We start from the raw sequence: 21926 nt of genomic DNA on the forward strand, positions 1-21926 counted from the left end.
AGCCTTGTAAGGATCAAACTGAGAAGTCTTAGTCACTATTGAAAAGCATTTCTGAAGTGTATTGTATTTGTCCCAACCTTCTTTGAGCACTGGCTATAATTTACCCATTCTTGATATGTAGGCCTCTAACAATGAAAACTGGACTCTGTATGTATGTACTTTCAATTGAGGGACATTCACAGGCTCTACGGAGACGCACGGGTTTTCCTGCTGTCATGCCTAATGCATTTGTGGCTCCAGAGAGCTGCACATCAGAATTGGCTGAGTCAGCTCCTTGCCTCCTAGTCAGCTATTGCTTCTTGAGTGTGTTGGCTACCTACTCTTCTGATCATGTTATTTTCTTGATTAAAATCCTTTAAATGGCTCCCCACTGATTACAGAAGGAGTTTTCAACCCAGGCAGCACATTAAAATCACCTGGGGAGCTTTTAAAAACTCCTGGTGCCCAGATGCCATCACCAAAGATTTTGATTCAATTGTTTAGCTGAGGGCTGTAGCCTGTAGGGATTACCAAATGTAGCATGGGTTTGGGCTTCCGGCCAAGATGGATGAACAGGGATTGGCTTTATCCCCACCTTGCTTTCACCTGAAACAACTAAAAATCCTGACACAATATATGAAATACTGATTTTTAAGAGGTTGGAATGAAGCAATGAAGGACATTGATCCCTGAGAGAAGAGAAACAGACAGAGACCTATAGTTGTCCCAGTTGACCCCCGTAAGGGAATTCCCAGGCCATGGTGCAGGAAGTGGAATCCAGGGAACCTGGAAGACTCTTTGAATTGAGAGGATGGAAATGAGGGTCTAAAGAGACTGAAGGGCCTGCAGTGTTCTGGGCAGAATAGTAGAGAGGATAGAGTACTGATCAGCACATGCATATGAGGAAACCTTTTGAGGCCAGATTAAAAACAACAACAACAACAAACAACAACAACAACAACAAAACTACCTAAAAAGATTAGTGGGAATAGGATATAGAGTTCAAATGGGGTTGATAAGAGTTTGCACTATTCAGACTGGGAAATCTAGAAACTCACAGGGCATTGATAGAATACTCAGAGGCGGGGCTCCTGGGTGGCTCAGTGGGTTAAAGCCTCTGCCTTCCGCTCAGGTCATGATCCCGGGGTCCTGGGATCAAGCCCCGCGTCGGGCTCTCTGCTCGGCAGGAAGCCTCTGCTTCCTCCTCCCTCTCTCTCTACCTGCCTCTCTGCCTACTTGTGATCTCTATAAAACACTGTCAAATAAAATAAATAAAATCTTAAAAAAAAAAAAAAGAATACTCAGAGGCACCTTGCCTCAGTAGTAGAAGTATTAGCCATAGATTAAATGATGCTCTGGGCTTGCTTGACAATCTTCAAAGCAATCTTCAAAGCAAGACCTGAAAGGATCAGAGTATATCCAAGGAACTTTTCTATTTTCCAGAACAAAGCTCAAGAATATCTACAGGAATACAAAAATATCCAGCACCCAAAAAAGTAAAATTAATAATGTCTGGCATGCAATAAAAATTACCAGGCATGCCAAGACCAATGAGGAGAAAAATCAATCAGCTGAAACCAATCCAAAACTGACACAGATATTGAAATTAGAAGACGAGGGCATTAAAACAGTTATTATAACCACACTCCATATGTTCAATAAGTGAGAAGAAAGATTGAGCATGTTAAATAGAGATATGAAAAAATATAAAAAAGACTCATATCTAACTTCTGAAGATTAGAACTATAATCACTGAGATAAAAAATATATACTGGGTGTTAATAATAGCAGATTAGATAGTACAAGAAGAAAAGATTAGAGAACGTGAAGTCATACAATAGGGACCATCCAAATGAATCACAGAGAGAAAGATACTGAATGAACAGAGCATTGAGGAGCTGTGGCCCAACTTCAAATAGCGTAATATACATGATTGGAATTTCCAAAACGGAGGAGAGAGAACACGGCGCAGCAGATAATATTTTGAGAAACGTCCATGGATCAGCCACTATCGAAAATTGTGTGGATGTTCTACAAAAATTGAACAATAGGATTACCATTTGACCCCGTAATCCAACTTCTAGGTATATATCCAAAAGAACTGAAAACAGGATCTCGAGGAGATATTTGCACACTGATGTCTACAGGGGTGTTGTCCATAATCAAAAAATTCAAAAGGTGGAAGCAACCTAAATGTCTCTCAACAGATGAATGGATAAAGAGAATGTGATATTATCCAGCCTTAAAAAGAAGGAAATCCTGTCATATACTCTAACATGGATGAACTTTGATGACATTATGCTAAGGGAAATAATCTAGTCATAAAAAGACAAATACTGCATGATCCCACACATGTGAGGCATTCAGAGCAGCAATCAAACTCTTAGAAAAAGAATGGTGGTTGCAAGGAGTGGGGAGATGGGAAATAGGGGTATTATTCAATGGACATAGGTTCAGTTTTGCAAGATGAAAAGCTCTAGAGATCTGCTGCACAACAATGTGCGTAAATACCACTGTACTTATGCTTAAAAGGGCTTAACGTGGCAAATTTTATGTGTTTTTGATTACAATAAAAATGATGGTGGTGATGATTGCATAACTGGAATATATTAAAATGAGCAAATTGTATGATTTGTGAATTATTTGTCAATGAAGACATAAAAACAAGTTTAGGATGTCACACAACAATGAGAGCAAAGGCACCGTCCTAAAACTACCTGCAGTGTGATGCAGATGAAAGAAGCTCCATGTGAGAACAAACTGTCCGAAAACAAGCGCACTGAACTCTGCTGTTAAAGACACTCGTGATTGGAGGGGGCCTTTTGGTGCTGGTGATTTTCCATTTCTTGTTCTGGGTGCTAGTTACAGGTGTGTAAGTTTTTGGTGAAAATTCATTAAGCAATAACTACACTTATGATTTATATGGATTTTTGTATGTCCACAGAAAAATTTTGGAAAGTTGAGGGAAAAAGAAGAAACATAAGAATTTAAAGGGGGGGGGCACCTGGGTGGCTCAGTGGGTTAAGGCCTCTGCCTTCGGCTTGGGTCATGATCCCAGGGTCCTGGGATCGGGGAGCCTGCTTCCTCCTCTCTCTGCCTGCCTCTCTGCCTACTTGTGATCTCTGTCAAATAAATAAATAAAATATTAAAAAAAAAAAAAAAAGAATTTAAAGGGAAACCAAAAAAATAAAAAGAGAATGACCAAAACTTTTCCAAAGTTAATGAAAAGTACAGACCTCATATCTAAGAAGCTCAAAAATCATTTATACACAAGAAATATGAGGAAAATGTCATCAAGATTCATCATAATCAAATTGCTCAAAACCAGTAATAAAAAGAACACTCTTATGTGCAAAGGAAAAAAAACTAAAAAGACGAGTTACATACAGAGGAAGAGCAACAACAACAAAACCAAAAAAAGAAAGGATAACAGCAGATGTTGCCTCAGAAATAATGCGGGAGAGGATGGCGGATCCACATCTCTGAAGTGCGGTTACACTAGAATTCTATACTCAGCAAAAACAGCTTTGGAAAATAAAGTCCCTTCTACCAGCGGCTCACACCATAAGAAATGTTAAAGGAAGAGCTCATACAGGAGAATGATGGCAGATGGAAATAGAGTTCCACACAAAGGAATGACGAGCAGGGAGGGCTTCGTGGGTTGTGTGACCTATGAGGTTACACAAGGAACTGCCCTTTGAAGGACTCTGTGCTCAGCTTAATGCGCTGCTGGCACTTTTAAAAAATCTTTCAATAATTTTTAAATAAAGGGTCCCCTAGTTTCATTTTCCACTGGACCCTCCAGTTATGAAGAATTAAGAATGATCCGAATGAAGATTCCTGTGCAGCCCATGAGGGTGGGGGAGAAGGCTGGGAGGCTGAGCTTGGCTCAGCAGGCATGGAAGATTACAGGAGGCTTCTTCAGAGGAAATTAAGAATGCTTTGATTTTTTTTTTAAAGATTTTATTTATTTATTTGACAGAGAGAAATCACAAGTAGATGGAGAGGCAGGCAGAGAGAGGGAGAGAGAGAGAGAGAGAGGGGGGGGGAAGCAGGCTCCCTGCTGAGCAGAGAGCCCGATGCGGGACTCGATCCCAGGTCCCTGAGATCATGACCTGAGCCGAAGGCAGCGGCTTAACCCACTGAGCCACCCAGGCGCCCAAATGCTTTGATTTTTAATCAGGGGAAGATTGAATGACATCTGGTGGGGGTGGGGAAGGAAACAAACAGCAGTTGTCCACTTAGATAAACTTTTTCAAGGCAGATATTTCTAGATAGAACACGATTTTCCTTTTTGTACAGAGGTGCTTCATAGATGGCTATAATCAGAGGGTTTTAATTCTTCATGAAATTCATTTTTGCTGAGTGTTCTCTTCAGGCCCAAATACCTTGTTTCGTTTCGGTATGAGTGTGAGTGCGAGTGTGTGTGTGTGTGTGTGTGTGTGTGTACTAATTCTAGCATCAACACTTCAATAATGCCTATTCCATCATATTGACCCTTAGGCACCACAAATATGTAAATTTTCCTTGGATACAAAAGAAAAGCTGTATTGCTTCCAGTGAAATTCTCATGTTTCAGTGTATTCTAGGTAGTGTGATCTGATTTCAGTGTAGGTCAAGGCTCTGAAGTCCAGAGCAGCCTGATAGTTGCGGATATGCAAAATATGGGGAAAGACAGCCGAGCCAAGAGTACCAGTGTTAGCCCATTACCACTCCCTAGGCCAGATAGGAAAGGGCTAAAAATCACTGGAAAGTGAGTATGTGTTTGGGGATGACTGCTCCTCTCATGTAAGGAAGGGAAAAGGGTGCTTTTCCCCCAACTTAGCCACGTGAGGGAAGCTTCCAGAGAATTGCTGCAAGAGCTTGCAGTTCAGATGCAGTGAGTGAGGGGGATGGAGTCCGGGAGCTTTGGCTGATACAGATCTGCACCAGTCTGAAGCTCAGAGGTTGTGCCTGGCAGTCCCGAAGTCTCGTGAGGAGCTGGGTGTACTGTATGCGGTTGGAAGTAGAATTCTTACATCCACGGAGAATTTATAGTTTGTTCTACACTTGAATACTCATATCCAGTTATTTAGTTAAAGCCTTTGGATTTCATTAAAGTTGTTAACATTTGAAGTGTTGAATGATGTAGCCTCCCTGATGTGGAAATATGAATGTTTTTCTCATTTATTAATGTCCTATAGTGAAGGCATAACCTTTTAGTTAAAATAATTGGTTTGGAAATGGAATTATAACATTTGCCCTCCCCTTACATTCCCTGCAATTTGTGAATTTGCTGGTTATTCTTCTTGCTTGGGAGTATGAGTTACTATTTGCCTTTAACTGATATGTGTACCCAGACACGTACACACGTACTTACATGCACGATGCAAAACTTTTAGGGAGTAAATTTAATTGCAGTTACAGGCAGGGAGGGTGTGGTAGGAAGGAGTGAGAGTTTATAATGCTGATCATGAAATGAAAAACATCAAAGCATGTAATGAGTCTAAACTTGATACTGATACTGTATTTCTATAGCATTTAAAGCAAATAAAGTCACACAGAGATTTAACACAAAATTAGAATGTTAAGTTTGAAAGATTCTTAGTACATCTCCAAGTGATTAGATTATCACAAATTTCTCTGGAAAGGTAGTAATTAAATCAACAACACTGCAAAAGAACAAAACAAGACAAAGCAAAATGAAAACAAAAATCGAAAAACTAAAAACCAGAAGAATCTGACAGTCCTAAATGAAAGAGGAATGTTAAGTATAGTTTCAGCAGCTATTAGACAAGAAGTAAATGATCTTCTAATCAATTTGCTGCTGCAAATATAAGTCAAATGATTTTCTTGGGACACATATGAGTATTGCTACCTTAATTATTTTGTTTCTACCCGAAGGTATTTAAAACACAACTAACCACTGTAGTTAGATTTTTAAAGCTATTCTTGTACTTACGAACAGAGAATTAAGGATGCACTAAAGCTGATTTTAATTTTGTTCTTTTGGTGGCTACTTTTCTTTTTTAAGATTTATTTATTTTAGAAAAAGAGAGAGAGAGTGGGGGCGGGGGTGGTGGGGAGGGGCAAGAGGAAGAAGGAGAGAGTCTTAAACAGATTCCTCCTTGAGCCTGGAGCCCTACCTGGGGCTAGATCTCACGACTCTGAGATCACAGCCTGAGCTGAAACCAAGTCAGCTGCTTAACTGACTGCACCATCCAGGCGCACCTTGGTGGGCATTTTATCATTATCCATATTGTAGGGTATCATAAGCATTGGTGAAAGCCAATAGGAAGAAATTTGTGACTTGCTCTAGACTAAGATTCACACATTAATAAACTGGACAGTGTTCAAATTTATCCCATCTAACCAAAATCCTCTTGGTAGGTACTCAGTGCTAAAATAAATCATTACATATTAATAATAGTTATTGTCATACTTTTTTGATGAGGTTATCAATAGCAGTAGGAACTGCTGTGTAAACTTGGTAATACCTTGTACAAGGCCTGAGTAACTTTCTGAGTAAAGAAAATTCATGTGCTAATGTACTGTTCACTAGTGTTTAGCTCTCTAAACAAGCCTTGGAGAGGACTGTAATTCAAGCGAGAGGTTTATCCAGCTAGCATCTGCACCGGGAACAACTGGCCTGACAGTCTCTCTCAATATATTCATATAACACTAAAATATCAATACAAAAGTAAGAGTAGTATTAATGATGTTATTAATGATAGTAGCAGACACAGGCAAAACAAAGCTGTTAATAAAAGAGCTTCTGTGTATGAAGCATAGATTAGGGAATAAAAGGAATAATTATTGGCATCTAAATTCTCTAAGTCTAAACACATATGGGCCTGTAAAACCTATTTCTTAAAAGTTTCTTTCTGCTTGATTTCCACGGCTGAGAATACTGATATTAAGAAATGAGATTTCTATTAATCTCCCTCATCCCTATACTTTGGGTAGATTTATGACCAAAACCTTCATATTTTCATTAGGTTATGGTAGTAATGCACTCCACAAAAAAAAAAAAAAAAAGGACTTTGGGGTCTTTTTATAACTTCTGGTGCATTTGTACTTTTCAAATCAGAATTTTGTATAGTTTTCATCTCTTTATGAAAATACTTTGAATAAACTTATACTCACTGAGACTGTCGCACTATTTTCAAATATCAAGCAAAATACCCTGTGACATTGGCGGTTTAATCAATACTATTTAATGATGCTAAACGTATTTATAATGACAGCAGCAGCCAGTCTCCTCGCCCTCTTTTCTCCTCCCCTCCACCAGTAGCCCCCGGTACCAAAGACAGCCCCTTACCTTGCACTTTTCTCTTTACATAGAACAACAGTTATTGAAGCCAAATGGCTTTCTTAAAATGAGCCACTCATTACGAAGAGTTAGGATATGAATTTCTCTAAAAAGCTTTGCTTTAAATCAAAGTGACTGCACATTCCCTTCAGGCTAGGAAACAACAAATTATGGGTACTTAATATAGAATTACTGGGCCCATGGATTATATATGAGAATATTTTATATTTGGACATCTTCCCTCATTAGTTGGGATAAATTAAACCCTTGAATTTGAGACTAGTCTAAAGCTTTGTAAGCCAGAAGGCACACATTTGTGCCTTTCTTTCATTTTAAAACCCAAGAACCCAGAATCATCAAATGCCTCACCCTCGTAGCAGTTTTGGGGAGCATAAAAACTTTGTTCTCTGATTTCCAAGTCTAAAAGTACAGATCCATTTTTGTTTATAATAAATCTATCTATGGAATTAAATGACTCGCAAAGCCTCCTCAAGAGTGTGAACTTGACCATAAAGATGTCACAAACTTTAAGTACTATCAGCTTAAGGAAAATATACTGGGTTGATAGCAGATGCAGATGTACTCCAGGCCAGAGGAATTGGCCTCAAGACCTAAGATGCAGTGACTGTCTTTTCTAGTTCTGATAACAATGCTTGTGACAGCTGCTTCTCACAGGAATGAAGACAGATTTTACTACAGCACCTGCAGCTAAAGGGAAAATATGTAAAGAGTTTGTAGGCATGAAAACGGCTATTCTTCTGTCCCAACTCCAGGTTGATTGGCCTGTGGGTGGTGGTGGATGGTCCCTGAGCTCTGGCAGTAAGCCTGGGGCCTCAGAGTCTCACTGACTTACAGTCATTGCAATCATCCACAAGGGACACAGTGACTGAACAGGGATCTCTAGGCTGCTAGTCCCCCTAGTGCTGAAAAAAGTGTGGGTCCCAGCTCATGCCTTAAACGTTAGCCCCAGCATTAGGATTTTGAGAGACCTCTAGGCCTGCTTCAATGATCCTTGCTTCAAAGAAAACATTTTATAGTAGACTTCTATTGGAATCCCTTCTTCTCAGTGAGGGATTACTGCTAATGCCCATTAAGCGAGTGACTCATGTGCTAAGTATTTGTTCTTCAGTGGGGAACAAGATTATTTGGAAGACGTTATGCAGAGATATTTGTCAAGTTGTTACAATTGACTAGAATGTCACCTAATTGGAAACAAGTTTGCTTGATCTATGGAAGGTCCCTCTTTAACATATGGCTAACCGTAGCCATCAGATGAGTCCTGGATTCTTGGTGGAGAACTGAAATCTCCTGCATGCAACCAGAATACAACACACACTCCATGAGTTCCACTGTGTTGCCACACAGGCTAAGAACAAGTTAATCAGAGGCTTTCAGTCAGACAGTGTGTTTCTGCAGAAATAATGATAGCTTTTGTGAGGGAGTAAGGACAGAAAGCAAAGAGTAACTGATGGCAAATTAGAAGAAGGAGCCAAGAGTTTGTCCATTTACTGTGATTTTTAGATCAAAGGACAGTTTTTATGAGATGTTCTGGAAAAGATATTATTTTTAAGACAGACTTTTAAAAGCAGAGAATAATTAGTTACTACTAATAACAATAACTTAAAATAATTAATGGCATGCAATAGGCAGTGACTGGACTTGTGGAGAAAAAGTGGCATAAAGAGTAGAACGAATCTCTTTCGAACAGGCAGAAATTTATTTGCCTTATCTTTCAGGTTACGAGTGTTTCTTAAAGTTTTAGAATATAAAATTCAAATCTAATAAATTATCTAAAAGATTAAGGGATTTTTCACTCATTTTGGAGAAGAAATGTTCAGGATGTCAAAGATAATGTGAAGGCATGATGATTATATGTTACTTTTTCATTCTTTCATTCCTTGATGCCATTGGATGTCAACGAACAGTCAAAATCAAATAAATATCAGTATTAAGACCATTTATACAGATCTAGTTGATCTCTTTGGGCTTGAACCCACAGTAACATATGTTGGCCAGTTTTCATGGAAAATCTATGCCAAGTATAGAAATACAACAGAGACAACTTAAGGTTAGATACAAGCTCTGGATAGTAAAATTTTGATATTACAGCAGCTATTATTATTAATAAGAACAAAAGCAGTGTCTTCGAGATGGGGGTTTATATACGCAGGCCAAGGAATAGAGACAAGGAAACATAATAGAGATAGGAAACTAAAATTGAGGACTCTAATCTTTAACAGTGAATACGAACAAGATCAAGATGGGAGCCTATTTGTTATCATGACCATATCCTGAGCAGACTAAATTTTCTACAATGGAAAGCCTCCAAACGCTTGGGAAGTTTTCTTGGATAACGCGAAACACCCTAGGAGTCCTCCTCGTGCCCCACATCAAAACTTTAAAAGACAGTAAGCATGCAGCTTGACTGGACCAAGACAGATGTATATTTAAAGCAGAAGGCATATCTGTAAATTGCTGATGGATGTCAAATAGTTTTAAAGAAAGAAAATATCAACCTGCCAACAACGGGAATTTCATTCACCAAGTGTTGAATGGGTAAGGTATCTTTAAAAGACCAACTTACGTTAATAAGTTCAACCTCCCAGATTTTTTTCAACAGGTCCATCGACGTGTAGCCATTAATCAGAAAGGCTTTGGTGTAGTCACCTAGTTCAATGGAATCCAGCCACTCAGCGACAGAAGTGGGATGATAGCCATCGTGGCCAATGGGTCTCATCTGAAATAAAGAAAATCACATTAGGATGAGGATTACTTTGAGTTCCAACAAACAGAATGGATCTTGCCACTTGGAAGTTTATTTGATTTGAAGCAACAGTTCTTTTTGGATAAGAAAACAAGGAAAACCAAAATACTTGACACACAAATCTAAGTCACTAATAATTTTCACACTGAATTAGTTTTCAAAAATGCACCCAGAAATTTCTAATTTAGCTGCTACGCCAACTCCATATTTGAGAAAACGAAATATGTCAAACTTCTGTTAGAGACATTATTGACATTCTGTTGGATGAAATTTAAAATCATGGCAGTTGAGCAGTATTAAATTCAATACTGAAGGCACAAGGAACTGCAGTTCTAAAATGTAGATGATAATTCTCATATGTGCAACATCAAAGCATGTGAAAATACTGCACGACTCAAACATCCAAAGGAATTCATGCTTATGCAAGACATGTAGGTAGTGCAAACATGCTGGAGAAACATACTGCAGTGTTAAGCCAGTAAAGAAGAGGCTTTTTGGTGTTTAAAGACCATGTGTTCTGCATAGACTCTACAGTATGTTAGACATGAATAGAGAACTTGCTGGCAGACAGGTTCCTATTTTTTGTCAGCTATATACAGATTTTTTTTTTTTTCTTTAGGAGAACAAAGAAGTGTGACAGCAGCATAATGTTTCTGAGTTTAAATTGGAGTGTGAAAGTAATTTAAGCAAGAGAAACTTCTGGGTTTAAAATTTTGTATGATTATTCTAGTCTTTTTAGCTTTTATTTGAAATTTATTTGAATTTCTGGTTCTTGGCTTTTGAAGTAAGTCACTTCGAAGACTTGCGTTGCTCTGCCTGCCACACGGTGTAGCTGATGCTTCCGTTGGTCTGGACAGCAGGCACCTCATCAACCTGATGTTGCAATTCAGGATGGGGAAAGCAAAACCGGGCAAAATACATAGGTTCTCCTCTTCCTTCAGATTCAAGGAGATAAATATTAATGGAAATTTACATGATTCTGATTTGCATGGAGATAAGATTAGTCTGGCTGTCAGGGATTCAGATTTTAATCCTAAACATGGTAGGCTTTGTTACTATGCAGTGATCTCATTTTGAAGGTTCTTCTTATTTCTTCATCATGGATTCAAGGTGTTCATTAGGGATCAACACTTAGGGAAGGAGGGTTGAGAAGGAGGGTCAGGCAGAAGAGAAGTCAAATGATGATGGGCCCGACAAAGCCTCTGTGAAACCCTGGGGGAGCTCTGGTTCAGGTCATTCTCCTAGAGGTCCCGTGCTGGCAGCATGACTGGCCCTTTGTGCCTCACACTCTCTGTCACTGGATGCGGCCACCATGGGAAAAGGACTCTAGTGAGGCTGCTCTCCAAAGCAGAGGCAGACCCTGCAGGTGCTGACAGCTGGAGGTTGTCTGCTGACCGCTCTCCCTCCTTGAAGAGAGAGCCTGGAGGAGCATGTCCATGTCTCCTAGAAGACCATGGACCCAGATTCACCCAAGGTTTACATTTGGCCACACTGGGTTTCTACCTTTTTCTCTATACCCACTTCCTCATTCATATGCACACAACACACGTCTTATTTTAGATGAACCATTGGGAAGACATTTCTCTCCCCTGAACCTTTAGTAGACACGATGAAACGTTATCTCTTGATGCTTCAGCATGCATTTTCTAAGACCAAGGACATTCTACATAGCCACAGTAGAAGCACACTCAAGAAATCTAATATTGGCCAGATTATGTTACATAATATTTAGTCCATATGTAAATTCATCACAGGTGCCCAAAATAGAATTTGTAGCTTTTTCGTTTTTCCTCCTGGACAGGCTTAATCAAAGGTCAAGACAACTATGTTTTTGAAGTATTTCCTCTGCCTTTTTATCTCCCTTTTCTTCTTCTGGGATTATATTTACTCCATTAAAAAAAAAAAAGATTATTGGGGGGAGGGGGGTTGGAAGAAGGGGGGGTGAGGTTATGGACATTGGGGAGGGTATGTGCTTTGGTGAGTGCTGATTCACAGACCTGTACCCCTGGGGATAAAAATACATGTTTATAAAAAATAAAAAATTTTTTTTAAAATTTATTTATTTATTTATTTGACAGACAGAGATCACAAGTAGGCAGAGAAGTAGGCAGAAAGGAGGGCAGAAAGCAGGCTCCCTGCTGAGCAGAGAGCCAGATGCGGGACTCGATCTTAGGACCCGAGATCACGACCTTGGCCGAAGGCAGAGGTTTAACCAATGAGCCCACCCAGGAGTCCCTCCTTCATTTTTTCTCCTTTCTTTGTTCCTATTCCACACCCCAAACTATTTTCCACTTTGAGGTTTAAAGTTCCTCTATTGGGAGTTACAGTATAATTTATCATTTGCATTAGAATCTGAATGGGATCGGACTTTTTTTTTTTTTTCTCAAGATTTTATTTATTTATTTGACAGAGAGAGATCACAAGTAGGCAGAGAGGCAGGCAGAGAGAGAGGAGGAAGCAGACCCCCTGCTGAGCAGAGAGCCCGACACGGGACCCGATCCCAGGATTCTGAGCCGAAGGCAGGGCCTAACCCACTGAGCCACCCAGGCGCCACGGATCGGACTTTTATATGTCACTTTTGCATTGGACTGGCCCATTTTAGCTACTCACTGAACATTTGTTCAGTAACATTAACACAATATTTATTCCATAATAGCCACAAATGCGAACAACCACTCAGGGTTTGTAAAATGAAGTTTAGTGGCAGTTGCAAATAACTGAATGTTGTCTGTGTAAAACAGAAGATTCAGATCCCAAACAGAGACACAAATGTACTAAGAACCTTCACATGCCATAGAGTTATAAACATATTGGGGCTAGAGACATTCTCCAGGACTTATGAAGAGGTGGCTGAACCAATGCTACTATCCCGACTAATTTCTGCATCCTGGGAAACTCCCTGACTGCCCCAGTTGACAGAAAGAAATAGCCAGAGAAAGGGCAAGAAGGAAGGAAGAGAAAGAGAAGCTCACCGGAGTTAAAATTAACCGTTTGGGAAGGTTTCACTCTTAGCCCTCCAGAATCTGTCCACCCCAGCAGTAGAACCTGGGGTCGAGCTTAGAGAGCCTTGAGTCAATCTGGGGTAGAGTCAGATGTTCCATCCCAGAGAACTCTCCAGTGGGGTCCCCATAAGTCATCTGAAGTGTGCACACACGCGCGCGCGCACACACACACACACACACACACACAGGGCAATCACTCATCACCTGCCACACAGAGGTTGGGTGATGGTGATAGCTAGCCAGTGATGAGCAGTGGTGCGGACACCAACCAGAGCCCTGCAGAGCAAACCCAATCAGTAGAAAAAAGTTTGTTTTTCTTTCCAATCCCTCCTTATTCCTCCAGTGGCAGGAAATTTGGAAATCAGAAAAGAGAGAGGTGCCAGTCCCTTGGGGGAAACCTAAAATTGGGGAGCAGTGGTGGGGGAAGGGGTAAAGTGAACAATATTAGGGGCTTACATGGATTGGAAATGAGTTTTCAATATTTTACATGACTGTAAAGTTACTGGATATGTCTGAATGACATTAAAAATACTAAAGAGAATGTGCCATGGCAAGTGCTGTGAAGTGTGTAAACCTGGTGATTCACAGGCCTGTACCCCTGGGGCTAATAATACATTATGTGTTAATAAAAAAAATTAAAAATTATTTAAAAAGTACTAAAGAGAGAAGCAGTTGAGTTTGGTTGGAGGCAGGATCAGAAAAAAGGCACATCAGTATCTGACGGAATGCAGGTTCTCAGTCATATGGTTCCTCCTGTGAGGCAAGTTCTCCCGGAGCAGTCTTGAGGAGGTGAGAGGGAGGAATGAGAGATGCGGGCAAGGCAGAAAGCAAGAGCGAAGAGAACCTGGAAACGAACACATTGGCGCGTGCCGGGGAGAGTTCATCCTGCCAGGCAGTCAATAAATATGTAGTCGGTGGCTGTTCTGAATGTCGTGCAGCAGTACAGAACAAAGCAGTCCGAGTCTCTTCCTCAAGGAAATTATAACTCTTAATTAAAAGCTATGCAAACAGATGACCAATAAATTACAAAGGCTCTGCCTACCTGAGGAGAGGAAAGCATTAGAGCCAAATGAAGTTACAAAATTAACTTGACACGTATTTAACGATATGCAGAATGGTTACTGTGCTGCACAGTAATTTCTTTTGAAGCAATCTTCCATCTGTTCCTTCATTTCTGTTCCTACTGTCACTGCCCTGTTTAGTTAGGTTCTTGTTAGTGCTTACGAAAACTAACACAATAGCCTTCCCCTTGGCTTCCCACCTTTGCTCCAGCTCCTGTGATGCTGCTGCATCAGTCTTCCAAAAAGCCAGGCTTTTAAGTCAACACCGGCACAAAAACCTATAGTGGCTCCTTCTTGATTAAAGTGAAAATATCCTATTCCAGAATTCTAGGGTAATTGGGATCAGGTATAAACTTAGCTTTCAACTTAATCCTATACTACTCTGCCATGTGTACCCTCATACATACAATTAGACACAGGGGCATGTCTAAACAACCTGTTAAGCTGTAGCTGTGCCATGAACGTGAACTGTGTGTGCAAGACACTTCTATATCTTTGCTCATATTATTTTCCATGCTTCTAATGCTTTTGCCTTTATTTCTGTAGTGTTTTTCCAGGATAAGCTTCTCTTCTTGAGCTTTAAGATATAAATCTCCAAACATTTGTAGGGTACCTCACATAGATGGCCCATAGCTATCACACAACATGAGTCAAAACTTTATCTCCTTCATCTCACAAACTGGCCCTCCCTCTGTGTTTCCAATCTCCATTAGTGGGGAAGCATCACACCATTGCCTAAGTAGATGCTTACTTGGTAAGTCATCTTACTTTCCTCTTTCTGTTTTACTATATATTTGATTAGACCAATGTCTCATAAATTTGATTTCAGTTCCCTCCTTCCGAAATGGACTTGGAATCTGACAATCGTATCTACCCCAAGTGTTGTTGTAACATAGGACTTCATACATATTCAATAACTCTTAATTTTCTTCCCTCATCACTGCTCTAAATTGGGTTTATGCTTATTTTTATTGATTTGTTTTGCCAATGTTTATTTTGAAATTGTATAATATTGAATCCTTTGGCTGCTAATCTTCTCAACTTCCATTCAAGATTCTTCTTTCCTCTCTCATCCCTTTCTCTTTCCCTCACTTCCTTCATTTTCCATCTTGTTTAAAAAGGGTTTATGTCTGGGGGACCTGAGTGGCTCAGCGGGTTAAAGCCTCTCCCTTCAGCTCAGGTCATGATTCCAGGGTCCTGGGATCAAGCCCCACATCGGGCTCTCTGCACAGCAGGAAGCCTGCTTCTGCCTCTCTCTCTGCCTGCTTCTCTGCCTACTTGTGATCTACTTGTGATCTCAGTCTGTCAAATAAATAAATAAAACCTAAAAAAAAAAAAAAAAAAAAACTTAAAAAAAAAAAGGGTTTGTCTGGGGCGCCTGGGTGGCTCAGTTGTTAGGCTTCTGCCTTTGGCTCAGGGCAATGATCTCAGGGTCCTGGGATAGAGCCCTGCATCAGGCTCCCTACCCAGTGGAAAGCCTGTTTCTCCCTCTCCCACTCCTCCTGCTTGTGTTCTCCCCTCACTGTGTCCCTGTCAAATAAATAAAGTCTTAAAAAAATAGAAAGGGTTTATGTCTTTTAACTTATTTAACCCTCTGCCCCAACTGACAGCTATTTTTCAGAAATATAACTAACAAGGTCACTCAAGTAGACTGAATTGTTTCCAATTCTTCACTTCCTTCCTGTGTTAGAATTATGCCTCTGTGCCCTTTGCCAAGGGATCTGCATTGTATCCTGCTGTGATTGGAGTTAATTCTCCATTCCATTGATATTGGCCATGTACTTGCCTGGCCAATAGTACAAGTAGAAGTGTCAGGGTGGCAGTTCATAGGTAAGGCCTCTCCACTCTTGTGATCTACTCATTCTTTTGCATTCCTAGGCTCTATTACAAGAATAACAAGTGGCTGAATCACCACGCAACTTCTGGTGCCAGGAGAAAAAGGAAGACTTGTGGAGCAAACCTAAATGTAGAAGCTTGGAGTTCACCCTGACTCCGTGGAGTTTGAGCAAGACCAGCTGAAGTTAGGTGCACTCCAGCTGTCCCACAACCCATGAGTAAGAAGAGTAAATATGCATTTTTTTGTTGTTGTTGCTATAAACCATTGAAATTTTGACATATAGGGGAAAACTGACTAATATAGTCACTCTTTATTTCAAAACCCTGGGTATTTATATTAGCTAATGTTCTCCAGAGAAAGAGAACTAATGGGATGTATGTACACACATACACAAGTCTGAAATCTTGCAGGTCCAAACTCAGCAGGCCCGGCGGGCTGGCTGGAGACGCAGGAAAGAGCTGATGTTGCAGCTCAAGCCTGAGAGCAGTGTGGAAGGAGAAATCCTTCTGATTGGTGGAGGACCACAGTCTTGTTCTTGTAAGGCCTTCAACTGACTGGATGGAATCCATCTATATAATGGAGGGTGTTACTGCTTTACACAGTCTGCTTCACTGAGAGCTTGCTGATTTAAATGTTAATTTCATCTAAAAAATACCTTCATGGTGATATCCTAGACTGGAATTTGACTGCATATGTGTGTATCATGGCCTAGTCAAGTTGACACATAAAATAACCCAAACTCTTTAATTTATGAGTTCAAAGTCACATCCATGAGACGGAGAAAGACTAGTGATGCTTAGCTAAGCTGACATTAACATCCTTCCCAAGTTTCTGGCTGTCATCTCGTACACATCTATGTCTTCCATCCTTGCTAACCCTAAACTAAGTAGTTCTTTATTTTAGGAGTATGATTTTTGAAGGCATAATCCATTTTATAACTGGTGTATCTCCGTACCTTTGCTCCTGCCATTCCCTCAACCAGGATTACTGTTTTCTCCTCTGTTTCCCTGTTGAAATTATATCCTTTCTTAAAAGACCCTATTTAAATGTTGCCTCTTTTGTGAAGCTTTTTCCAGTGCTACCCTTAGGCCCAGGTCAAAATTAATTATACCTTCCCCTAGATTTTTGTAGTAATTTGCATATAATTCTGTTATAGCTATAGATGTAGTTGTCTTCTTTATCAGACTGTCACCCTTTTGGTGAAGAAACAAGGTCTTACCCATTTTTGTTGTCTCTTTTGTGTCAAGTGAAGCATTCCATACATGGTAGGCATTTGCCCAGTGTTTTTATGAAATTCAGTGATTTAATGATTACATGAAGATGAAGTGACAAATTCCATGGCCTGGTGTCCACTTGTAAAGGACATTTGTATTTTGTGCTGCATCTTATGAAAATGAGGGCTATTTTTATATCTCACATTAATGTACAGCTATTTAAAGTGATTACATACCCAGAGCCAATTCCCGACAGCATGGTGCTGTGTTACAAAATGCACTGGGCTTTGTTTCCATAGCCCAGCATCCTGCCTCTGCCGTTAACAAACTGTGTGATGGTGGGCAGGTTATTTTACCTCTCCAAGTTTCAGTATTCTCATCTGTAAAATGATAGTGTTGGGCCAATGATCTCAAAGTTCCTTCATAATTCCTACGCCTTGCAATTCTATCTTTTGTAAGTTAGCATCAAATTAGTGTTGGATTTATTTATCCAGCAAAGGAAAAAGAAGCCCAAAGGCAAAACATTAAAAAAGTAAATAAGTAAAAAAAAAGAAGAAGGACAACAAGGACATTTAGGCTGAAGTCCGGGAGGCATCTACACTCCTCTCATGAGTTGTCAGCAGCATCCACAAGAACACTGCGACTGCTTTCTCAAATCTCCAACAATGAAACCTTTTTCCAGTAGGAACACCTGCAGGACAGAGCTAGACGGAGAGTTCCAGGGGCTGCCAGGCTTGCAGTACTGCCCAGCATGAATGGGAGTTAGGCACTAATCTGTGGTGGGCAGGCAGTGGGCATTCCTAAGAGAGCTTCACAACTAGGCCATCTGATTCAAGTTGCTGAATCCCAAAGTGTGGGGAAAACCCAAACTGGGACAGAAATGACTGTTAGCAGTGAAAGAAGCTTCAGTCTCCAAAAAATTGAGATATATGGATATGTTTTACTAAATACCTTCCTTGGTGCTCTCAGTGTTTTGTTATTCTGCCCAAATGCACACTGACTTTCCTCTAGGAGCCTCTTAAAGCAAATCTGGCCTCAGAGACAGCATCCTGTTATCATCACGGCAGAGATTATTGACCCCAGGACAGTGAGGGCTCTGTGGAATCTGGGGCATTAAGGGAACCAGTTAGGAGGCAGCTGAAAAGGCAAGGCTCTGAGACTGCCTCGTCTACCTTTGTCAGGGTAACCCATATTTTAAGTGTTTTGCACAGGTAAGAAGAGGAAGAGGAGTTCTTTGTTTCAAAAAGAAATGTTTGCAAACCATTGATCTAGAAGATTTTTATAAGATTACACGATCACTACATTTTCATTTCCTCTTAGTTTCTTGGTTTTATTTGAAATATTTGAAATATTCTGGATTTGCCATATGTATACACACACATATGTGTTGCCTGTGGTTCCTTCTCTGCCTAAAAGCAGCTTTGTCTGTTCAGACAAGGATGCTGTTTTACAAAGATAGAGCCACAGGATGAAAGCTGTAGCAAGAAGGCAATAAAAATAGGAAAAGGAAATAAAAAGAGGGAAAGATATTATATTATAATAGATTTGGGATTACAAAAACCTAGTTCGGGAGCACCAAGATGACTCAGTCTGTTAAACATCCAACTTGATTTCAGCTCAGGTGATAATCTCGGGGTGGTGAGGTCGAACTCCGTGTTGAACTTGGCACTGAGAATGGAGCCTGCTTGAGATTCTCTCCCACTCCCACTGCCCCTCCCTCTTCTCTAATAAATATAGTTCTGAATACAGTAAGCTATTAAGTCCGCATTATGATATTGGCATCGTAATTAGATCAAGGGAACAAGGAAGCCCAAAAGTCAATAACAAATTAGATGTTTTTATGTCTGTAAAGTGTTACAAAATTGAAACAGTGATTCCTTGTTGTCTACTAAAATCTGCTCCCTCCTCTTCCACAGTAACGGGGCTTACTACAGAAAAGATACACCAAATAAACATATTTAAGAAATCCCAACAACAACAAAAAAAGATAATTCCAGCTTCGCTTCTGATTGTTTCTATGGGGATATATTCAAGCCTGTGGGAAGCTAGTGAAAGTGATGCATGTAACCTCCAGATCACCTTCAACCTAAAAAATAGGTTCTTTGCTCTAGAATTGCTATTTTCCTTTCATCTTCTTGTGAGCTGGAACATCAGTGCCTGAGGTCCAGCTTTGACTCCACAGGCACAATAATAACCTAGAGTTTGGGAAACGCTTCTCAAACCTGCATGTACAAAAGAATCACGTGGGCGATCTTGTTTACATGCAGGTTCTAATTCAATAGGCTGGAGGGAGAATTTGAGATTCTGCATTCCTAACAAGCTTCCTGGTAATGATAATGCTGTCAGTCCCTGGACCTTGCTTTGAGTAGCAGTGCTTTGGAGGATGACAGAGCGACAGATGGAGGGTCCTGGGTCTTTCCAGAATCGCACAGAGCAGAGCCAGTTTGTAAACCTGGATGGCGTACTTCAAGACTGCTACGTGGGAGAAGTAAATGTTCTATTCTTTAAACCACTACATTATGAGGTTTCTATTCTAGCAGCTTTGCCTTTCCTCTAATACAAACAGAATTGAAAATAAGGTAATTTCATACATAACATTTAAGGAAGCCCATACTTCCACTTGACAGTATGTTGCATTGTCTCTAGCTTTGTGAAGCCATTAATTTTCACAGCCGTCGCCATTCAGAGAAACCCCATTTCCTTTAGCTGCGTTTGTTGGCATCTTTCTGTCAATCACACTAGTATCCCTTTGTGACAACTATGCAAGATATAAGAGGGGGAAATCGTGGGAAAACCTCAAGTTTCTAGCTTTTGATTCCTTGTCCCCGGGTACGTGGTGGTGTTACTAGTAGAGAAAGAGGAGAAAATAGACGGAGATGACATGAACAATTTTGAGACATAAGAAATTAAAGACAGTGGAACTGCACTTTACATTTGGGGGAGAAGTCTGAGGAGACATATAACCTTGGGCATAATTCGCCGTACAGGTACAGGTAGGAGTCTTGACCCCTCCACGTGTCAGCTGTCTGACCTTGAGTAAGCTACTCAATCATCCTCAGCATCTGTCTTCTGATTGGGGATGTGAGAGATAAGAATGTCTGCCTCCCGGGGGGAGTTGTCGTCATTCAGTGAAACAATGCACAGTACTTGGCACACGGAGGCACTCAGTAAATCTTGGTTATTTTTATTGTAAGTGGGAGCTGAAATCTTGCATGGATGAGATTGGGGAGGGTGTATACTGCGGGAAGAGAAGTGGTGTGAGGACAAACCAACACTTCCAACGGGAAAGATAAGAATCATACTCAGGAGACCAAAAAAGCAATAGTCAAGACAAGAAGGGAAATGGGGGAAACTTAGTTTCAAAGAGGGGGGAGTTGTCAGTGACGGGAGTGCTGCGGAGAGGTCTACCAGGAGGAGGAAGGGGAAAGGTTTGTGGGATCTGGCAAACAGGTCCCCAGGATTTTATAGAAAAGAGCCCCGAGGCGAGGCTGCCCTGGGTTGCTGTGTAAGAGATGAGGAAGTAGAAACTGCAATCAGAGCCATCCTTTTAAGGAGTCTGCAAAGAAGAGAAGGAGGGAGATGGAAGGTTGTAGAAAGCACAAGGAAAAGGCATGGAGAGGAGTGGGAACTGAGGACGCAGGGCTGAGGAAGTTCTGCGGTATCAGGGAATAAGAGACGGAGGGTGCAGTGGAGATTGACAGAGGTGGAGGGTTTGCCTTTTGCTTTGGGAATTTGCTGGCCTTTCTTGGAAATGATAGCACGAGAGGCATAGCTGGAGTAACTTTGGGGTTGATCATCTGTATTAAAACAGTTATAAGGATCTAGGAGCTACCCCTACCTGGCTTGGACTCGGTGAGAGCTGGGTCCTTGTATGTGAAGTACTGGTCAAGGTCGTCATGTGGCCAAGGGCAGCCATCCCTGGGTACAAACACACAAACCCGACTATCATTTACGTAAACCTGCTGCTTGCAACAGCTGTGATGCACCGGGTTTGGAGACTTAAACTTGCCTACGAAGCTGCAAATGGACGGGGGCTTCTCTTTTCCCACCGGAGGGACTTTGTACTGTCAGACTCCCTGATAGACTTTTGTAACACAGACAGCTGATATCATCAGGCGCCTCCCTCTACTCCTGCTCCTTGTTCTAGCCTCTTCTGCTCTGTCCTGCTGCTACCCAAGACTCGGACTAACAGCAGCCCTGAAAATAAACCAGGACAAGCAGTGCCAGCAGGCAGTGGGCTGCCAAGTCCAAATGCAGGTCTGTCGGGTAGTATGAGGATCAGATCTCCTATAGGCTTTGAGACCTGGGCTTAGACATCACTGCGCTGTTTCATCAGTGGCTCTTAAAAGACTGACTGAACATGAAAGAGAAAGGCAGATCCACTGATCACGGGGCCCCAGAAGAAAGTCTATCCACCACCATCTGAGTGCTATTGTAGTGCAACTTGGCTGGGAGAGATACGTCTACAGAATGGATAGGACTATTAACGGTAAGAATGTCACCTCACAATCACATGAGACTTTGAAGATCTCAAAGTGATCTCACGTGCGTTATCTCATTTGTGAGGGGTTTTAGGTGGTCTTTGGGAAAATACCCTTTATGCAGCCTGAGCCTTTGGGTACCCTGTGTAATGAGGTTCCTTCTGTGGGAACTGAAAGGACTAATACATCGTGACTATTGTTAGGAAATGAGGTGTGATGGGTCTCCAGGTGTCCATCTATGGCAGGGGAGGGAGACATGAACATGTACAGATATGCTGCTCCAAGACCCTTTGTTTA

General features: G+C 41.0%; 1 protein-coding gene across 18 annotated transcripts in view; it reads right to left on the reverse strand.

Moving 5' to 3' along the window:
• ANKS1B (ankyrin repeat and sterile alpha motif domain containing 1B) overlaps nucleotides 1–21926 on the reverse strand; it is a 1139726-nt gene that overhangs the window by 280211 nt on the left and 837589 nt on the right. For all 18 annotated transcript variants that reach the window (XM_059186617.1, XM_059186610.1, XM_059186607.1 and 15 more), the window contains one exon: nucleotides 9855–10007. In XM_059186617.1, coding sequence (XP_059042600.1) covers nucleotides 9855–10007 — 153 coding nt within the window. The remainder of the gene's footprint in view (nucleotides 1–9854; nucleotides 10008–21926) is intronic.

The sequence above is a fragment of the Mustela lutreola genome, chromosome 8, assembly GCF_030435805.1.
Source record: "Mustela lutreola isolate mMusLut2 chromosome 8, mMusLut2.pri, whole genome shotgun sequence".
Taxonomy (NCBI): domain Eukaryota; kingdom Metazoa; phylum Chordata; class Mammalia; order Carnivora; family Mustelidae; genus Mustela; species Mustela lutreola.